Source organism: Emys orbicularis, chromosome 2 (genome assembly GCF_028017835.1).
Source record: "Emys orbicularis isolate rEmyOrb1 chromosome 2, rEmyOrb1.hap1, whole genome shotgun sequence".
NCBI classification, from domain to species: Eukaryota; Metazoa; Chordata; order Testudines; family Emydidae; genus Emys; species Emys orbicularis.
The window spans coordinates 242585640-242606041 of record NC_088684.1 but is presented as its reverse complement, the minus strand read 5'-3'; the positions used below and the strand labels follow the sequence as shown (position 1 = coordinate 242606041).

At 40.4% G+C, this 20402-nt stretch overlaps 1 protein-coding gene across 1 annotated transcript in view; it reads left to right on the top strand.

Moving 5' to 3' along the window:
• The first annotated feature begins 15490 nt into the window (after positions 1-15490).
• LRRC72 (leucine rich repeat containing 72) overlaps positions 15491-20402 on the top strand; it is a 42331-nt gene continuing 37419 nt past the window's right edge. Inside the window, exons 1-2 of the mRNA XM_065397808.1 lie at positions 15491-15523; positions 18339-18412. Of these exons, the coding sequence (XP_065253880.1) occupies positions 15491-15523; positions 18339-18412 (107 nt within the window). The remainder of the gene's footprint in view (positions 15524-18338; positions 18413-20402) is intronic.

Below are 20402 nucleotides of genomic sequence, written 5' to 3'. Positions count from 1 at the left end.
GGTGACAGTGAGCTGAGCGGGCTCCATGCTTGTCGTGGTATGTCGTCTGCACAGGTAACCCAGGAAAAAAGGCGAGAAATGATTTTTTGCCATTGCTTTCACGGAGGGAGGGAGGGGGGCCTGACGACATGTACCCAGAACCACCCGCGACAATGTTTTTGCCCTATCAGGCATTGGGAGCTCAACCCAGAATTCCAATGGGCGGCAGAGACTGCGGGAACTGTGGGATAGCTACCACAGTGCAACGCTCCGAAAGTCGACGCTAGCCTCGGTACTGTGGACGCACACCGCTGACTTAATGCGCTTAGTGGGGACACACACAATCGACTGTATCAAATAGATTTCTAAAAAATCGACTTCTATTAAATCAACCTAATTTCGTAGTGTAGACATACCCTAAGTCATTAGGTATTGAACTACATTGCTCCTTGGTGCAGGCCAGTTTGGCAAAGTCTGCTGGTGATGAAGAGCAAAAAATACAAACTCTTACTGCTGAATAAAAGAGGGTTAAATCCAAGGAAACAAAATGTGTGTGTGATACTTAGCTACTCAGGATGTACAGTTTCCTCTCACCACCACAAGTGATCACATAACACACTAATTATTTGCTTTCTAGTTGGAGCTCAATATAACTGTGCATCATTACCAACCACTATCACATCAGAATGCTCAGCTTTACCTCAGCCACTTGACCAGAATCTCTTAGCACAGCTGTAGGGGGTCCAGAACTTCTAATACTGCACTATAATAATACTTTGATAAGACGATAAGAACATAAGGTCTCTGTGTTTCCTGCTCAGGCATGGAATTGTTTCACAGACAATGTCTTTCAGTCTTTTAAAAACTTGTCTTTTACTCAATATACTAGTGTCTTTTTTCCTATAGGAGTGGCTTCCTAAGGGCTTTATAAGGTCTCAGAAGCAATTGCAGCCATGCCAGTTTCATTGATAGCCACACCCTGGCCTGTATCTCTTCAGTCTTGCTATCTGAAACCACTTCTCCCTGCTTTCTCTACTTCTATCTCTTCTCACTTTGGATTTTCTTCTTTGTCTTGTTCACTTTTAAGGAATCTCAAATTTGGACAGTTACTCGTGCCTTAGCTTTCTCTCTGTGAAGTTATATGCAGACTTTAGTTCATGTTTCTCCAACTAACTAGCAATTTGCTTTTCTTTATGGTCTTTACACAGTGCTGCAAAGAACTAAATACTGATTGTTTTAGTTTTAGTTTTTGTTGCGGATAAAATGTCAAAATGCTGACCACCTTGCAGCTCCCATTTACCTCTGTGGAAGCTAAGGGGTTCTCAGCACGCTTGCAAATCAATTACTGATTTAGCAGACTAACTTAGGCTGGAAGGGACCTCAAGAAGTCATCAAGTCCAGCTCCCTGCCCTTGACTTTGTTTTGGAAGTATGCTTTGCTGAGCACTGTGCACAGACATTAAGACAGTCCATGCCCTTGAGATATTACAATCAAGTCAACAGACAAATAAGGCAAGACACTCTTGAAAAAACCATACTTAACACAAACAGAAAAACTAAAATAAAAATGTTTTCCTGTCTAGCCAATTTGCTAGCAGAAAATGTAAAGGGATACAGTTTGTTTTTGGGAACCAAATTCTGCTCAGTTACACATATGCAGCCCCGTTCAACCAAATGTGACTGAGTGGAGAATGTAACCTTATTTCTATTCCATGGGCTCTTAACGTATTGCCTTATAAATTTAACTTCCCCACAAATCCAAAACTCTTTCCCCTATACCATTAGTAGCATCAACGATTGATCTTTCATATCAGTCTTCTCCTTTATTTACTCATATTTGCTACTGGAAGGATCTGTAACAAAATCATTTGCATCATTTCTGGCTTGGGTTCTTGTCCCAAGGCATCCCAAGAGTTGCCATTTTATGCTATCATATCTCCTTTCCCTCATGTTATTATACTTATGGGATACAATAAGTGGAAATTCAAAGGAATCCTTCATTATATCCTTTCCTCTGACAGTCACATCTCTTGTCCCGGAAGGAAGGAAACTATTCTGTTTGTCCATCTGTGTTAAATATGGCATGGCCAATATTTTTTCCACTATCCAACATCTCTAGCGCATATATAATATGAACTATGCAGAACATATTTTCAATAAAGAGTCCATTCTAAATTGTTTATAGAACATGCACACTATAATGTCTCTACTAAGACTAATAAAAAAATGAAAACATGCAAAAGTGAATTATCCTACACCGTAATTAGGTTATTTATTTTGTCTACAAATAGAATCTTGCTGAATTTTAAAGCTGAAAAACTTGTGAGAGCACTCAACTTGGACATACTCATGGGATTCAGAATTATGGCAGTGGCAGCTGTGAAATAAAACTAGAGTAATTCATCTTTCAGTCAGCCCTAAAATGGCATGTCTGAGGAACACCATCTAGTGGGTAACAGTAGTAGAAGAAAAGGTGTACTTTGCAAGCAAGTTCTGCTCTTTACTATGTAAGGACCATCTCTGATCCACTCACTCCCACAATTTTTTGTAGTGTCAAGTGTCAATTTTATCCAATGTCATTCAGATTGAAGGTTAATAGTTTTATTTTGAAACCCATCCTTCAAAAATGCAGATGTCTTTACAAATTATCCCTGACTACTAAGGAACATGGGCTCAAACCTCCCTTTGAACACAAGTACCATAATGTATCAGTATGACTCATCTGGACATGCCTAGAAATAATACATTTGTCAGTACATTAATGAGGAGTCTGTGAAGTTGAGCAACAAATAGGGTGACCAGATGTCCCGATTTTATAGGGACAGTCCCGAATTTTGGGTCTTTTTCTTATATAGACTCCTATTACCCCCCACCCCCGTCCCGATTTTTCACACTTGCTGTCTGGTCACCCTAGCAACAAATTACATCACAACAGCAAATTAACCTGAAAATAGAGAAACTGAGAATGTTGAAGCCTGAACCATCTGCATTTCTATCTGTTATCTATTTCAAAAGTGCATAGTATTGTCGTATCTAAGTACAAAAAGTTGTGTCAAATGTTCTTTTCTTGCTCAGACAGAGCCCAGGTTTGCTAATCTTCAGAGCAGGCTGTAATACTAATTTTTTCCAGCCGGGGGAAGGATCAGAATTTTAGTTTAATAGATTATACACAGTTCTTTTTGTGGAGGTCCTTAATATTTGGAAGATGATATTATGTATGATATGGGCAGTATTGGTAATTTTGTTTTGAAAAACTTATTTGTAATTTTTACCTTTTGTATGAACATCCAGGTTAAAGACAGATGCTCCAAATAGTCAAAGGAATAGATACATCTGTGTATAGCAAAAAGAAAAGTTACTGATCATTGTATTATCATCCTAAAAATTCTCACACAACCAGGGCTTTTTTTTTGTCTCCAACAAAGTAATTTTTATAGGCATGGACTTTTTTACCTCGTGAATATAAAATAAAGCACTGTATTATTGATGGGAAAGATTATGGGCACCCTATTTCTAACAAGCTATAAATACACTTGTGACAATCTAGCATGCTGGCTTATAGGGTAAGCCTGGCTATAAATTGGCAAGAGCATCAAAACTTGTAGTACATGGTAGAGCATAGAACCAAATGGAGTTTTCTAAAATATACATCCCAAAATCTAAACCTCAGGTAATCTAACTGCAAACTCAATATCTCAGAAATCTTAATATAAAGAGAGAACATCATTTACAGGAATTGCTTCAAGAACATAGACCAGCTTTTTACTTTAATATAATTCAGTTAAGTAGAATTTAAACACCTCTAAAGAAAACAATTTTGGCAAAAAACATAATTATATAAGCTTTACATATGAGCATTTGGTTTTAGGCTTAAATGCCTGTCAAACTGAAAGCTGCCTATTGATAGGGCTATCAACTCTTAATTAGATACTATTACACAAAAAGCTAAAGCATTTTTTTTTCATTTGTTTAGCAGTTTCTCAGCAGATTCTGGGTCCCAAAGGAACCCAGGAAATTAAGGCAATTGCCAAGGAAAAAGTTAAGTTTTGCAAAATATTGATTTGATGACTGCTTTATAGTTGAGGGGGGAAAACTGCCTTTGTTGGGCAGAAGTGTGCCTTGTTGCTTTTATTTCTAAGGCTCTAATATTGAGGACTGTAGCTTGATTTTTCTAGTAATTCTAGCCTAGTATTTTAAAATGTATTGTCATTCATGAGCACAACATGAAACATTTCAGAGTGCATTACTTTGCCTTTACAAAGCTTAATATCTTTTGTACATTTATCTGTGATTTCATAATATCTATACTTTGTTCTAATATATTTATTAGCTGGTATTGCATCAATTTATCTATCAAGAGAAGCTACAGCTATTTTAGGGTACATCTATACTTCAAGTTGGGGAAGTAATTCCCAGCTCAAGGAGACATACCTGTGCTAGCTCTGATCTAGCTAGTATACTAAAAACAGAGCACAGCCCACTGCAGTGTGAGCAGTAAGTATGCATGTAGGGTCTCAGACAGATATGTACTTGGGGTGGTTAGTTATGTTAGTTCAAATTGAACTGCTCCAAACTCTTCCGCAAAGACTTTGAGGCATGCTTATTTTTTGCCTTTTCTGGTGATCAACATTTCCTCTCCTCATCTTTACCTTCCAGCACTTCTGTGGTTCATGCTGGTTCTGAACTTGAGAAGAAACCTTTTCTTTCTAAGTTGGAAGGTGTATCTTCCCACCTTATATTTGACAGCTTTTACTCCTAATTATAACATGCCCATTCTTTCAGTAGAATCTCCTATCCCCTCAGACAATTTATGGCACAGGTAGCAAAAAAAGCGTGTGATCTTGTTTGTATTTATCTTCAATGGGTAAAGACAGTGCACCATATGATGTGGACCTGCAAAATTTTTGCCCCTTTTGATGGCTTCCTATTTCTTATGGCAAGGACAAACATATGTCTTAAACTGTTGGATTCACTCCTTTGTGATTCACTTTGTCATCTGCCATTGTCCATCATAGGATTGCCAGGACTCAAAGTGACTGTATGAGCAGTATTTTCCTATAACACAGTGGCTCTCAACCTTTCCGGACTATATCCCTTTCAGGAGTCTGATTTGTCTTGCGTACCCCAAGTTTCACCGCATTTAAAAACTACTTGCTTACAAATCAGACATAAAAATACAAAAGTGTCACAACACACTATTACTGAAAAATTGCTTACATTCTCATTTTTACCATATAATTATAAAATAAATCAATTGGAATATAAATATTGTACTCACATTTCAGTGTATAGTATATAGAGCAGTATAAACATGTTGTTGTCTGTATGAAATTTTAGTTTGTACTGACTTCGCTAGTGCCTGTTGTAAAACTAGGCAAATATCTAGATGAGTTGATGTACCCCCTAGAAGATCTTTGTGTGCCCCCAGGGGTATGCGTACCCCTGACTGAGAACCACTGCTATAACATATTTAGAGTGGAACAGAGGAGAGACTTCCTACAGAAGAGATGGCGTATCCTTCTAAAGTCTTTACTATTTAGCCATATTTTCCTGTGGAAAGGGTTTGAACAACATGTTCTAACAGAAGGCCATGACTCTAAATTGTCAAGACATTAAGTGTATGATTCAGGTATACATGCTGAAATATGATTTATAGCAAGGAATATACAAAAATCCATCTGTTCTAAGGCTCATATCAATGAAGAAAGGGAATGTGTCGTTTTTAAATATAGCTCTGAGTTTGATTAAGAACCAAGAATGAAAAAAATAGCTTTTTTTTTGTCCAAGAAAAGTTGGTCTTTGACTATTTTGAATAAGGTGGAGTGCTATGTAGGGTGATGAGTATAATGAGTTTTCCTTTTTCAAATATTTTGTCTTTATGGGAGACCCCAGTCTAGCTCTCAACAACAAGCTTCCTTGATGCTGCTGAGTTTCATATGACTAGGTTGGCAGGGCACACACTTTGGCAGAATTGTCCATGTCTGTTGAAGAGACTAGGACTAGAATAGCAGGGATGGCAGAGGTCACGATAGAGCTGCACTGACTGAATTGTGGATGGAATTTTGCAGAGTATTTGTCAACAATATATGCTGACTCTCTCACTTTCATAAGCACCACAGGGTACACACAAATGCTGCAAAAGCACTATTGAATGTCTAGGATTTCAGATTTGAGGCATAACACTTGTGACACATCACAGTTTATAAGTACCTACATGGGGAACAAATATTTTGATAATGGGCTTTTCAATCTAGCAGTCTAAGGTATAACAAGATCCAATGGCTTGAAGTTGAAGCAAGACAAATTCAGACTGGAAATAAGGCATACCTTTTTAACAGTGAGGGTAATTAACCCTTGGAACAACTTACTAAGGATTGTGGTAGATTTGCCATTACTAGCAATATTTAAATCAAGATTAGATGGTTTTTTAAAAAAATACTATGCTCTAGGAATTATTTTGGGGAAGTTCTATGACCTGTCTTATACAGGAGGACAGAGTAGGTGATGATGGTCCTTTCCGGCCCTGGAACCTATAGTGGCGTGAGACATAAACTATACATATGAGCATTTCACTTGAGAGTTAACTGAAAACTGCCTATAGATAGACCTATCAACTCTTAATTAGAGTGCTACACAGCATTTTTTCATTTTTTAATAGTTGCACCATGTTCAAGATACACACCAGTTTTCTAAAGTGCCTCTTTTAATACCCAACTAAGTTTCACAACCCATAAGACAGAAGTGTGAAAATTGTAGAGCAGATATTCCCATGCTAGCTATGGGTGGTACTGCAATTTATATTAAAGTAATTAAAGAGAAACAATGACATATTTCATATGTATCTGTGAGGTACATACAGTTCACGATAGAACAAGTTTTCAGTCCCAGTGCCAGAATAACCTAGCCAGTGGGGATAATTGATCGGTTTTATGCACTAACACACATTGTCTAACGGCACTCATAATCTATAGTTGATTGCACTCTGAGCATTGCCAAAATGCCAAACAATCCCCTTACTGTTGAACAAGTTCATAATATTTATACTGACAATTGAGTGTTGAAGACAAAGTCCCATCAGTCATTCTCCAGAGTTAATAATCTTTTAATGTTCAAAATCAACACGAGACTGCACAATCCAGACATTCAGATTTTCATTACTTACTTCTTTAAAAATTCCCATTTTATATGTTGTGCCTTTTTCACCTAAATATGAAAATATTTGAATATGTGAAAATATGTTCCTAAAATATAGCCCAACTTCCAGTTTGTCTTCTGTTTTGTATATTACTTTACTACATACTTCTTCCATAACAAAACGTCTGCCTTTTTGAAAATGAGATGCAAAACATGTTTTTTGAGGTGGAGAAAATATCACCATGTTCTATTATAAAATAATGTTCTTCACTTGATCTCAGAATTCAGGATTAGAGAATCATGGAAACAGCTTTAGAATTAATGCTGAATGGCATTTCCCTTCTACATACTGATTTTCAGTCACTGATAACTGTCTCAAAAAATTACTTTTGGGGCTCAAATTTCTTAGGATACATCACAACCTAAAAGCTTTAAAAAAAAAAATCACAGAAGGCAGTGCTGTTTGGGCATTGGACTGGGAGTCAGGATACTTTAGTTTTTTTTGTTTTTTTTTCTGGCTTTGCCATTGACCTATTGTAAGATCTTGGACAAATTACTTCAGCTTTCTGGGCTTTGATTTGTCCATCTATAAAATGGGGATTAGAATACTTCCCTCTGTAAAATACGTTGAGATGTGTAGATGAAACTCTCTCTATATAGTAAGAGCTAAGTAAAAGTATTAATCTTTTGGGTCAGAAAAAAAATCCTCCAATTTTGAATTGATCCTATCCTAGTATCATATCATTATGTTTGAGGCCCTCTCTACTAACAACCTTTTGTTTTAAAGGAGTGGAGTAGAAAAAATAAAAATAAAGGAGAGGGAAAGCATTAGTGGAATAGCAGGAAGAGCAGATGAGGAAGAGCAGGGAAGGCATTAGCAAAAAACAGTGTTGCTATAATAAGGGATTAAATCCTGAACCCATTTAAGTCAATGGAAGTTTTTCCACTTACTTTATTGGGCTCAGGAGTTCACCTAACCTCTTTTCCCCAGAGCACCACACTAAAGGGAAAGTACTTTTTATGGGGCAAAGAATGTCACAGAAGGAAGGTGCTGCTTTCTCTCATTTACCTGCAGCTGAATTTCTGTGCTGGAGTTATAAAGCTGGGAGCACTATTTCCTCTTATCAATGACTTTTTAAAACTTCCCTTCTCCATGTTATGTTTCTTTCTCTTTCTCCTAATACAAAATGGTATGGTCCCTAAAACTGATGATGTTTGAATGCAGCTACCCATTTGAGGTTCAAGGAGTTCAGTCCGGGCATACATAGGAAAGGGCTTTACAGACCAACTGTGCAGCACAGAAGGCCACCAGAACACTGAAAGTAGAATTGTCTAGTTGCGCTGTTGTCTGGAAGGCAGGCTGCAGGCGTATTTGTCTTCACCCACTGTTCCATGAGAACTATGAATTATGACTGCTTTGTTTGTATGGCTGAGCTGCTTTGAAGCTGCAAAGCCTTTTTTTAAATTTTAGTTGGGGCTACCTGAGACTGTGTGGAAGCTGAATTGCCACTGGGGCAATTTCTGAAGCCATTTTGAAATTCAGTGGGAGCTGTCTTCTAGCTTTGTTGAAACTGTTTTTAAAAGACTTATGGGGATTTATCTGAGTCTTGTGGGCAGTATTGAAGGTCAGTGAAAATTCTTTAATTTTTATGAAGCTATTCTATGTTGGAGTTGTTTTGTTAATTTAATTTAATAGAAGAAGCAAAGAAAACAGTTCCAACAAAGATAAGGAGTTGGGTTTTGTGGGAGGAAAGATTGCTTCCTTCTTTTCCTTCGCTGTGATTTTGCTGGGAAAATCTGTTACCTTACTAGCATCACTTTAAATAAAATCCTCACTCTTGCTAATGCTGGCTCATGTCCACCAGTGGTAGCAACGTTATAGGCCATAGTGAAGATGACTTTGGTTGACGCAAGTTATGCTGGTGTACAGTCACCAAAGTTAGTGTATTGCTTGGCCGCATGCATAGCTGTGTATAGCTTAGCTGCTTGCATTGGTGCTGTGCACACTCAACAGGAGTGCTTGTGTTGATGTGAAGTGTAATGTATACCACTGTGCCCTGCACCACTGTCTGGCATAATGCCTTTTTTGGAAATTTTCACAATGTGTTGTGGGGTAGAAATGTGTCATGGGGGAATCTCTGGCATCTAGGGTCAAGCTCTCAACATGAAACGTTCTCCATCCCATGATGCCACCCATATCCCAACAATTTGCTGGCACCAATGGAGCTGAAATGATGTTAGCAAGACTGGGAAATTTTGTAGAAAAAGTTTCCAGTGTAGTCTGAGCCCTATTGGCTCAGCACAGTTGAGTTTCTGGGGATTTTGTAATTTTTTCTGGAATCTCTCAAGAGTAGTAGATAGGGTAGCTCTGACATGTCCAACTACTGGAAGAACATTTGTCCAGTGAAGAGACCAAACAAGCAGGATCCTGCGGTAATGCCTATACTACAAACTATCATCAGTATACTGTATATACTCCACCCTATGTTCAGTAATGGTCTGATCAAGAGGCTTCAGAGTTTACTAATGAGAAGCTAGCATCTGCCAACAGTTACCTCACAACAGTATTTGAGATTACCAGATTTTTTTTTCTTACATTCAAAACAGGAGATAGCTGTGTAATGGATGAGAGAACAAAAATGTTAATGGCTTTTACTGTGTATACGCTGAATAACGTTGGAGGTAGAATAAGTCTGAGACAACACTACTCCCTTTATAAATTGGCTTGTACAAATGACCAAATTCGGCTTTTGTTCAATTTTAATACTGAAGAAAAAAAAGAGACAGGGCCAGATTTTCAAAGCAATTTAGGAGCCTAATGATGCAGTTCCCAATATATCTTCTGAACACTACTATAAGTTCTCCTGTTCTAAATTATTCAATCTATTTTAAAAAAAAAGACAATTGCATCGTGAAATAAGTAGGTGGTCTTGATATAACTTTTTAAATATAAATATCCAGGTAGATCAGGGAGCATATCAACAACAATGTAGGTATAAAAAACATTTATAGGAGAAAAAAAGTACCTAATGAAAAGCCTTTCTCACGTAGATTTCTTTCCCTTATTTATTAATTGCATGAGAACTTATGTTATTACTACTATTAATTATTTGTATTACAATAGGGCCTAGGCCCTAAATGAGATCAAACACCCATTTTGCTAGGTACTGTACAAATACAACAGATAGCTCTTCAGGACAGAGATTTACAGTTTAAATAGACAAGACAGACAAATGTTGGGTGGGGAAACAGAGAGATGGAAATGAAATGACATGCTTAAGGTCACACAGCAAATCAGTTGCAGAGTTGGAAATAGAATCCAGGTCTCCTGACTCCCTGTCCAGTACTCTGTCCACTCAAATTAATACCAACTTAAAAAAATCAGGACGGTCCAAATAAAGGGTGGCGGTTTTATTATTTATTGTACAAACAATCTGGTTACTGAAAGTCTGATCCTTCACTTACTGAAGTCAATGGGAGTTTGGCCATTGACTTCAGTGAGAGCAGTATAAGGCACTAGGTTTCACTCAGGGTAAACAGAGGTTCACGTTTAAGGAATGACTCAATTTAGCAGAAGACTGTGTTTCAGTGATTAAAAATATCAATCACTAAACATCATGTTTTAAATGTCCTTCATAGCTACTGAGCAAATAATACCTTTCTCATAACACTTTGCTGAGGTTTAAATTTCAAGGATTGTATTGTGCCATCAGTTTTTCAGTGGGATTCCCCATTGATTTCAATGGGGAAGTCTGCTGAAAAAAACTGACTATGATATGACCCTAAACTAGCAATTTTCTGACTGAGATTAGCTAAGCTAACTTTGTGTGTTAGGGCCAGTAATGTGGGCAGTCTGACCTAATGGTCAGAACCCAGAGAAGAATCAGTTGGGGTCAGGAGTCATTCCAAGCCAGAGTCAGAGCCAGAAGTCACACCAGGGGGTCAAAACCAGAGCCAGAGTTAGAAGCCACACCAAGAGTCAAAGCAGAGTCAGAGTTGCTCAAACAAGGCCAAGGTGTGACAGGAACAGGAAGTTTCATGCTAAGAAGTGTCCAGTTAGCAGTCTGCTGTTAGTCAGCTGATCCTTCTGAGTCAGTAGGTATACCCCTGTTTGTGGGATATCAGCTGCAGTTCCCTCATCTGGCCTTGCACCACTGTGTAATAGAGGGTAAGGGTCTTGCTTGGTAACCCTGCAGGCCTGGGCTCAAGAGTTGTGGCACCTGATGCTACCTGCTCCTCCCCCTGTGCGTGGGTCCCAAGGCCAGGCTTTTCAGCGTCATCACTGTAGAAGGCCTGAATTTTTGCAGGGGTATGAACAAGATGAATTGGCTACCAAGAGCGTTCTTCAGGTCCCCAAACCTTCCCAGACATTCAAATACATGCTCCTCTGTATATTTGGGAATCCAGAATATCCCAAATTATGTACTTCTTTGTGGTCCTGTACTTGAACTGGGGTGGGGCAGTGGACACCAGCTGGGAAATAAATTGTTGACTAAAGGTTTCAGGAAGGATATATGAAATACCAGATTGATCTTCAAGGACTTAGGGAGCTGCAAATTCAAATGCCACCAAATTTATTTGTTGAAGAATGGTGTAAGGGCCTTTGTATTAATAGTCCAATGTATGCATAGGTCAGTCAGTGTGTAGATATTCAGTGGACAGCCGAACTTTCTGACCATCCTTCAGAGGTGGGGCCTCTTGGTGGTATTTGTCAATGTGACATTTGTAAGTTATTTTGGCAGCTTCCAGGTGCTCCCTTAGGTTAGACCAGTGCTTAATTTGTGCCAGGACTTGCCAGGGCTCAGCCCTGGCACCTCTAGGCTTGGCAGTTCATAGCCCCGGTACTTCTGGGCTTGCTGCGTCAGTTATGAAAGTAAAAAAATTGCTTGAGCCCCGGCACCTACCTGCTTGAGCCCCAGCACCTCTTTCATTACAAATTAAGCACGGGGTTAGACTGAGTCTTATTATTAGTTTGTACAGTAGCTCCTCACTCAAAGAAGGGAACAGGACTATAAAAAGAAGGGGCAGGCATCCCAAGGCACTGCTCTCTCTTTCCCTGTCCATTGCATTTTCTGCACCTGAAAAGACAAAGGAAGCAGCCATTAGACTGTGGGGGAGGGTCCTACTAACCTAAAGAGTTTGGTCAGTAAGACTGCTGAAAGCATGTTGTGAGAAAACTTTGCTTTGAATCTAACATAGTTGTTAGGCCCCACTAAGCATTTTATCTTTATTTTTCTTGTAACCATTTCTTACTTTGATGCTTCATTAATTGTACTCACTTAAAATCTCTTTGTAACTAATAAACTTGTTTTACTGTTTTGTCTAATCCAGTGTGTTTAAACTGAAGTGTCTGAATAACTGTTTAAAACAATAAACTGGCATATCATTCCCCTAAAGGAATAGCGGACTTAATATGGGCAGTACAGGACATACATTTCTGGGAATGGGGCATTGGGGTCGCCCTGCAGCATAACCAAAGCTGGTATGAGCCAAGGTGTGGCCGGCTGGCTGCTGCACACACAGATATAGCTGGGAGTGACTTACATGCTGGAGGCTGTTTGTGAGCAGTTCAGGTTGGAGGCCACATCAGCAGGGCATTGTAAAGGGCACCCCAGTTTACAGGCAGGGGTGACACAGCTATTCATTAGTCTGGATTGTGCTCCGCCCGGTATGTCTCACACCCATCACAACTGTTACACTGGTACCATGCTTCACTGCTCATACTACTCTTTGGAAAAATGGAGCAGAGTGGAAGTTAATGCTGTTGGATAATGTTACTGTTAAGAGGGAGCATGTATGGCTTGTTGTTGCAGCTGTGACTTAACATAAAAACAGATATAAGCCCTGACCTTACATTTCAAAATACAACAAAAGTGATCATTTAATAGCACCCACAACTGTGTAAAACACTTATCACAATACACATAAATAACAAGTCACAACCATGAACATCTTAAAATGTAAGTGATAGATCCAACAATAGAGGAAAAAAACATCCAAAGGGAAGGGGTCAGGCAGGTAATGGTTGTAGGAGGTAAGATTATATGTACTCACTATTTAAAATACTTGATTAGTTTTTAAAAGCATAAATATACTCTTTTCAAGTTCTATTTGTCTAAGTGGGAGCCTGAATAAGGACTTCAAGCTCCAGGCTGGAATAACTAATTCTCCTTAGATTAGCATCTTCACATTAAAAGTGTGTTCAAAAATTCAGCTGCTGGAAATTTCATTTTACCATTATAGATGAAAGCATGGTTCCCATTTTTGACTGCCCTTCTCCCCTTACAGAGTTCCAAACAATAACTTTGTTGTGTTGATTTAAAGCTTGTTCCTCTGTGAAATCTAAAATGAATAGATTGTCTTTCTATATACCTGTTTGCCTCTCAAGCATTTCCTCATCAGCAGTAAGGCACCATTTCAATCCAAGTCCCAAGAGGTATTTTAGCAGCTAAAATGAGTGATTAAAGACTTTCCTGCTGTTATTTATGTACTCTTAAGAAATCTAATTTTTCTTATTTAAGATTTTCAGTTGTCTAAAGCCACCTGGCTGGAATGGAAGCTACTTGCATAACTTTTCTATGACAGCTTCATTCATGCAATATATTTGTAGCTCCACCCGTCCACCACACACACACTCCATCCATTTTTTTAGTGGTCTGAACAAGCAGAGACGTGCACATAATTAATTCCATGAGTGGTAGTTTATTTATGTATTTGCATGTACAATTCTTATTCTTTATTAATTGCACATGATCTGTAACACCTATTTCTGTTAACTCCATATAACTGAAATTCTAAATATAATTCCAAGTCTTCAGACAGATTTTTATTGCAGCTAGATCATTTTCCCTTGTGCCACATATATATATATTCAGTCTCTGGAAATGGCCTTATGCTATTTTTCACTCAATCTATGTAGCATAAATGGTAGTACAAATAACATGGCAACATCTGCTTGCACATGTGGAAGTCATAAATATTTTGAGTTGGTTTAAGACCTGTGTTAAATTGAATGCATTTTATTTCACAGCAAAGTACGTGTTGAAGGAACTGGAAACAGAATACGTGTATTAAGGTGTGAAGGTGATTTGTAAGTTGCATATCAGTAGTGTAAGTGGTATAAATTTGTTGTACATTAAAGTTCACAAATATTTGCCCAACTGCCAAGAACACCTATGGTTGCTACTCAAATAATGACAGAAATACAGGGCAGTCAAAAATATCCTGTCTTTCAAGATCATAAATCAGCAAGACCCAGTAAAGCCAAAGCTGACGTCAAGCTTTTTCTGTTGCTCTCAGGTTTTCCCTTCCCTGAGGTCTCATACCAGGGCACACTGACTTTAATACCACCCTTCTTTCTTTCTTCCCAACGCTCAAACAATGAATTCAGAGGAGAGTTCAGATGTTAGGGGCACAGGCTCCATCCAGGAACATAACTATAACTGAGGGCTTGTCTTCACTGGCAACATTAAAGCGCTGCCGCAGCTTGTGTAGTAGAACTCTCCCAGCGCTCTAAAAAACCCACCTCCACGAGGGGCACGGTTCCCAGCGCTGGTGCACTGTTTACACTGGCACATTACAGCGCTGAAACTTGCAGCGCTCGGTGTGTGTGTTTTTTCACAGCCCTGAGCGAGAAAGTTGCAGCGCTGTAAAGTGCCAGTGTAGACAAGCCCTGAGATTAGCTATTTCAGCTGCTCTCACTTCCTCCCGTCACTACACTCCTGAGGTCTCTTCCGACCCTGATATTCTATGATTCTATAAACCCCTCTAGATCTGCCTTCAAGTCATAGGCCACTGTGGAGGCTCAGGGTACCACTCTACTGTTAGATCTTTGCTAGTTCTTCAGAGGTGCTGGAACCATTTTTATAGTGGGGCCGCTGAGAGCTACTGAATGAAACAGTAAACTCTGTATATAAGGGAAACCACTTCAAGCCAGGCCGGGGGTGCGGCACACCTCTAGTTCCAGCACCAATGTATTTCTTTTAGCTAAGCATCCAGTCCGTTTTATCACATTATTTAGTCCCCACGGTCCCCAGCGCTGTCACAAACCCCCATCATGTCCCCACACACCCGCCCACATGCCCAGACCTACACTGCCCCGATCGCTGTCACTCCCACAAGATCCCCTCACATCCCCCCGCGCGCGTGTTCCCGCTGAGTGAGATTCTTAACTGCGCGCGCCCCCGCCGCCCCATCCCGCCCCCCAAGTCCGCTCCCGGCCCCCCAGCAGCCCGTCCCCCTCCCCTCCCAATTCCCGGCTCCTCGGTCCTTGGCCCTCCCCTCGGTCTCGCCCTCGTCCCCCTCCCCCTCCTCTTTGATGCCTCTTTGCTCTTTCCCCGCCCCCAGGAGTCCCGGTCGCTTAGGAACAGGAAGCCAAAATGGCGGGTAGTCGCAGCGGCAGCAGCTGCCAGGTGAGCCCCTCCCGCCTCCCTGCCCGGGGGCAGCCGCGCCACGCTCTTGAGTCCAGCCCAGCCCAGCCCAGTCGCCAGCCTCCCCACCCTCAGTCGGGAGCTGGCGCCAAGCCTCTAACCTCCCCCCGCACCAATTCTGCATAACCCCGTTTGGTATATCCCCGCCCCTAGCGCCCCCCCCCCCACGGTCGGCGTGTGGGGAGAGGCTGACACAACCACTCCCTCTGCCCTTTGGGGTGAGACACTGACCCCTCATCATCTCCCCGAAGGAGAGAGGCAGTGACCCCCACAGGAACCCCCCACACCCACCCCATGGGGGTAAGACTGTGACCCCCACAGCAACTCCCCAGAGGGGCAGCAGCGGCACCAGCGCTCCAAGCGGGTGCCGGGGGCGCAAGCCGCCGGGGGCGGCCTGCCGGTCCCTGCGAGGGTGACAGTCAGGCAGCCTTCAGCGGCATGCCTGCGGGAGGTCCGCCGATCCCGCAGATTCGGCGGCAATTTGGCGGCAGGTACGCTGAAGCCGCGGGACCGGCGGATCTCCCTCAGGCATGCCGCCGAAGGCAGCCTGACTGCTGTGCTTGGGGCAGCAAAAAAGCTAGAGCCGCCCCTGCAGAGGGGTGAGACCATGACCCCCACAGAAACCCCCCATGCCTTCTCTATTGAGGTGAGACAGTGACCCCTATGCATCCCATCCCCATGGGGATGAGACAGTGCCCCGCACAGCACCCCATGCATCCCATTCCAATGGGGGTGAGATAATGCCCTCCACAGCAACCCCATGCATGCCATCGCCATGGGTCAGATAGTGACTCCCATAGTAACCCCCATGCCCTCTCTATTGGGGTGAGACAGTGACCCCCCCCACACACCCTTCCAAGGGAGTGAGGCAGTGACTCCCACACAGCAACCTCCCCTTCCACCTTCTCCCCATTGGGGTGAGAGGCAGTGACCTTTACAGCAAAATCACCTTCCATCCCATCCCTATTGTGGTGAGAGAAAAACGTACAGAAAATCTCCAAACCCTGCCATCCCAGCTGAATGAGACTGCCTACTCTTCCCTTATGCCTTTTTATCTCTAAAGGGAAAGAGTCTTAGATTCATGCAGCAACTTCCCCTCCATCACATCCTTACAAGAAAAACCTGTACAATAAACAGCAACATGTCATCTCTCCATTTCATCCTCAAGGGGTTAGAAAGAAACTGACACAACTAGTATAATGAGATGTCATGGATTATCCCAATTTTAAAGTCCCAGCTTCAATCCCACTAGTATTAGCCAGGCAGCTGGATGATCAGCTAAATGCCCTATCCATCCCTGTATGCTCTATTTCCTTTGTTTGCCTCTTCCTTGTAAAATTGTGCTAGATATGGATGCTCAGTATGAGTTATCCTATAAACCACTTTTTGGTAGTGAGGGAGAATCCATGAGGAAATATCTGGTATGGAGAAGCTGCAGATCTGGGCCCTGTGCAAGCACAGCTGGAACCCGCCTCAGGAGAATGGGCAGGAAGTTGTAGCAGCAGTAGGACCAGGATCTAGATTCATCAGGTTCTTGTGGAACACAGGGAGGGCTGGTTGGGAAAGGGGAGGCAGCAGGGAGGATTACATGCCTGAAGGATAAGGAGGGAATGTAGAAGGAGGCTGAAATATTGGGATTTAAGGAAAAGAAATAAACTTTCTTTAACCTTCTCCCAGATGTCAAAACTGTGCTGTGCATGTTTCTCTTACAAACAGTTGTGCTGCGCAGTTGTCCTGATTTGCATTTTAAAAACATCTGATCATTATTACCACTGGTCAGAAAACATTTTTTGTGCAATACATTTTCCATTTTTCATTAAAATTTCTAGCCAGCTATAATTACTCTACAAACTGCAAAATCCTCCATCCTCAGAGAAGCAAGGTTGTAACATACTCATATTGCCATATATCAATATTCCCAAGCAATTTTGTATTTCTAAAGTAAAGTCAACATCTGTGTTTACTGTATACTATAGATAGTTTTTAACTTTTTAGATGTTTTGGACCACACTAATCTCAGATATAATTTACTATAAATAGATTTTTTAGAGGTTTTGCACCAAACTAGTCTCAGACACATTGCGTACATTGCAGTATATAGTAAAAACCTTGCTAATTCTCCCATAGTAAACCTACTAATTCTGGCAGAAAATCTCATGTTCTCTGCTATGTTTCAGCAGAGTCTTAATAGCCAAGACCCATAATGATGCTTCATGTTGCTAAGACTTCATTGCTTTTATAAAATATACCATGGTAATTTACTGGTATGGTATACCATGAAAAATCACATTTAAAACTACATTTGTCAAAATAAATGGACAAGTTACATTTTGTGATTGAGTAGTTGTGTTTTTTTAAATCCTGTTTAATCAGTTCGGTTCCAATCCTGCACAATGTATCTATGTACATTAATGCTCATTGTGTACAGTTAAGCTGTATATGTGTTTGCAGGTTCTGCACTTTATTAATCTTCAAGATTTGATCATCTACAAGGGTCTGCTGGTCATTAGCAAGAATTAGTGTGCTGGTTTTATTTTATCTCAATCCTGCCCTTGAGAATGCACTACTTGTGCAGTGGTTTTTCCCCAGATATGTAGCAATGTATCTATTTAAAGAAATGAATATGACAAGGATAAGAAAAACTGGAGTAAGAGTACCATAAATGTAGGTGTCTTCTTCTTATCAATTTAAAACAGAAGCTTCCAGTTTCACCTCTCTTTACTTTAGACCTTATTGTTATTGCTTGCAAGATCTTTACTTGCAGGGATGAAGTCTGACAAATTAATTTTGTTATCAGGCAATAGAAAATCAGCTAAAGATATGTGGCTTTAAGAGGGATATGGATGTCTCAGTGTTGTACCTTGCTGGACAGTAAGTACAATTTATATTACTAATACAGAGGGGTTTTGTATTAAATAGATCCAGATGATACCGTGTACGTTAGTTTTTTGTAGTGCTGTGTATGTCAGATATTTTGTGAAAGTTATTTATATATGAAGCACACAGTAAATCATACTTACACAACAGATGGTGGACCAGGTATAAAAATAGAGAGAAATAGTGAAATTTTGCTGACATATATAGGCCAACTAAATTCACAGCTAAGTAGTTAACTTCCTCAGCCGTTGATGTAGATCCAGCTCAAGAAGGAGAGAAGTCAGGCTCCATGGGCTGCTCTTCACTTGTCTGACTAGCTTGTAAAGTTGGGTGAGAGAAGCAGCAAGAAGGCAAGCAGAAGTTGAAAGTACAGGAGCATCGTTGGCTAAGAACCTGCATATCTGTCTTTATGTTGTCCATCCCTCACTTACTGCAATGGCCCTGGAGTTCCCAGGCACGAGAGCAATTCACTGCTATCTGGAGAAGTAGTAGGATAGCTATAGTGGCTTCTTTTACCACCTACTGTCAATTGTAGCAAGTAGCCAGAGATTTTGGGGAAATGGGAAGGTAAGGGAGAGAGACCATAGCAGTTGGGAGGGGTCAAAAACACCAGGAACCTGATGGGGAGAAGAATGACAGATTATTAGGTGACGTGTTAGGATGAACATTTTGATAGGGTGCCATAAGGTATAGGGTGCAGAAAAGGAGACACTTGAAAGTTGTTTAGAGGCTCACTTTGAATTTCCGATTAAGGACTCATCCAGAAATTGTTGTACTCCTGGCTACAACCTCACAATTGCACCTAAGAATACATACACTGTGCATATCATGTTTACACAGCTACATTAGCATAATAATATAGGGCCAGTTTTTAAAAGGTGTTTAAGTGTCTAAAGGTATGGATATATACCTTCTGGGATTTACATTGATTGCCCAGATTGATTTCAACGGGAGTTAGGCATGAGGGGCCAGACTTAGGCCCAGATCCTCAAAGGTATTTAGGCCCCTAACTCTCATTTATTTCAATGGAAGTCAGGAGCCTAAATACCTTTGAGGATCTTGGTCTAGGTGCTTTTGAAAATCCTGCTCAGTGCTTATCTGTAACTTGGGTGCCTAAATACTTCTAAAAATCTGCCTTATCGCCTGAATTGCACCTAAAAGACTCATTCCCTGAATTGCATTTAAAAGGCTGTGCTACTGTTTGAAAATAAAATGTATTGTACTTTGGTGCTGAAAAATTATTAAAATATATGTTAGCGAGAACTTAACATATAGAAAGTATAAATCAATAAAGATATAAACCATTAGGAAAATAAAATTAGTTTAAGTATAAAATAATGGAAAAAAATTAGAAGCATCTATGATTGTAGAAAAAGATTTGTGATATTATTTTGTATTATTTGACTAATAGCAGGTTATCATGTAATTAAAAATTATTATGCATACACATAAGGGGGCAGAGTTAAGTCTGCATGTAACCTTACCAGTTGTGTTTCCTGATTTTGGAGTGATAAATGTGTAACCGTAGTGCTCTTGCAACAGTTTTTGCTCAGGAATAAGAAGAACAGATCAGATGGCAGATATGGAAATGATCAGTATGCTCAGCAAGGGATCGTTTTTCCCATTCCAATGTATGCAATCCTTGAACCTCAGCCAGTGTCAGTATCAGATGATATCCCCGGATTTTTGACTTGACACAATGTTCTGCTGGCTAAACAAAGAAGATGAAAAATTAATTATTAAAATCTGTCAAACTAGAGATGAAAATCATATTTTAAAACCAGTGCTATTAAGGGGACATGAAAAAAATGTACCTTTGAACACCGAAAGCTGGAAAGAAATGCTGGAGGCCAAAAAGGATGAGTTTGTAAAAGACATGCAAAGGCTGGAAGGCATATGTAAAGGGACAGGCTCTTTTAAAATGTGAAAGGAATTAATCTCTACTTGGGGCCATTTAAATGCCTTAGTACCAGAAAGAACAGAG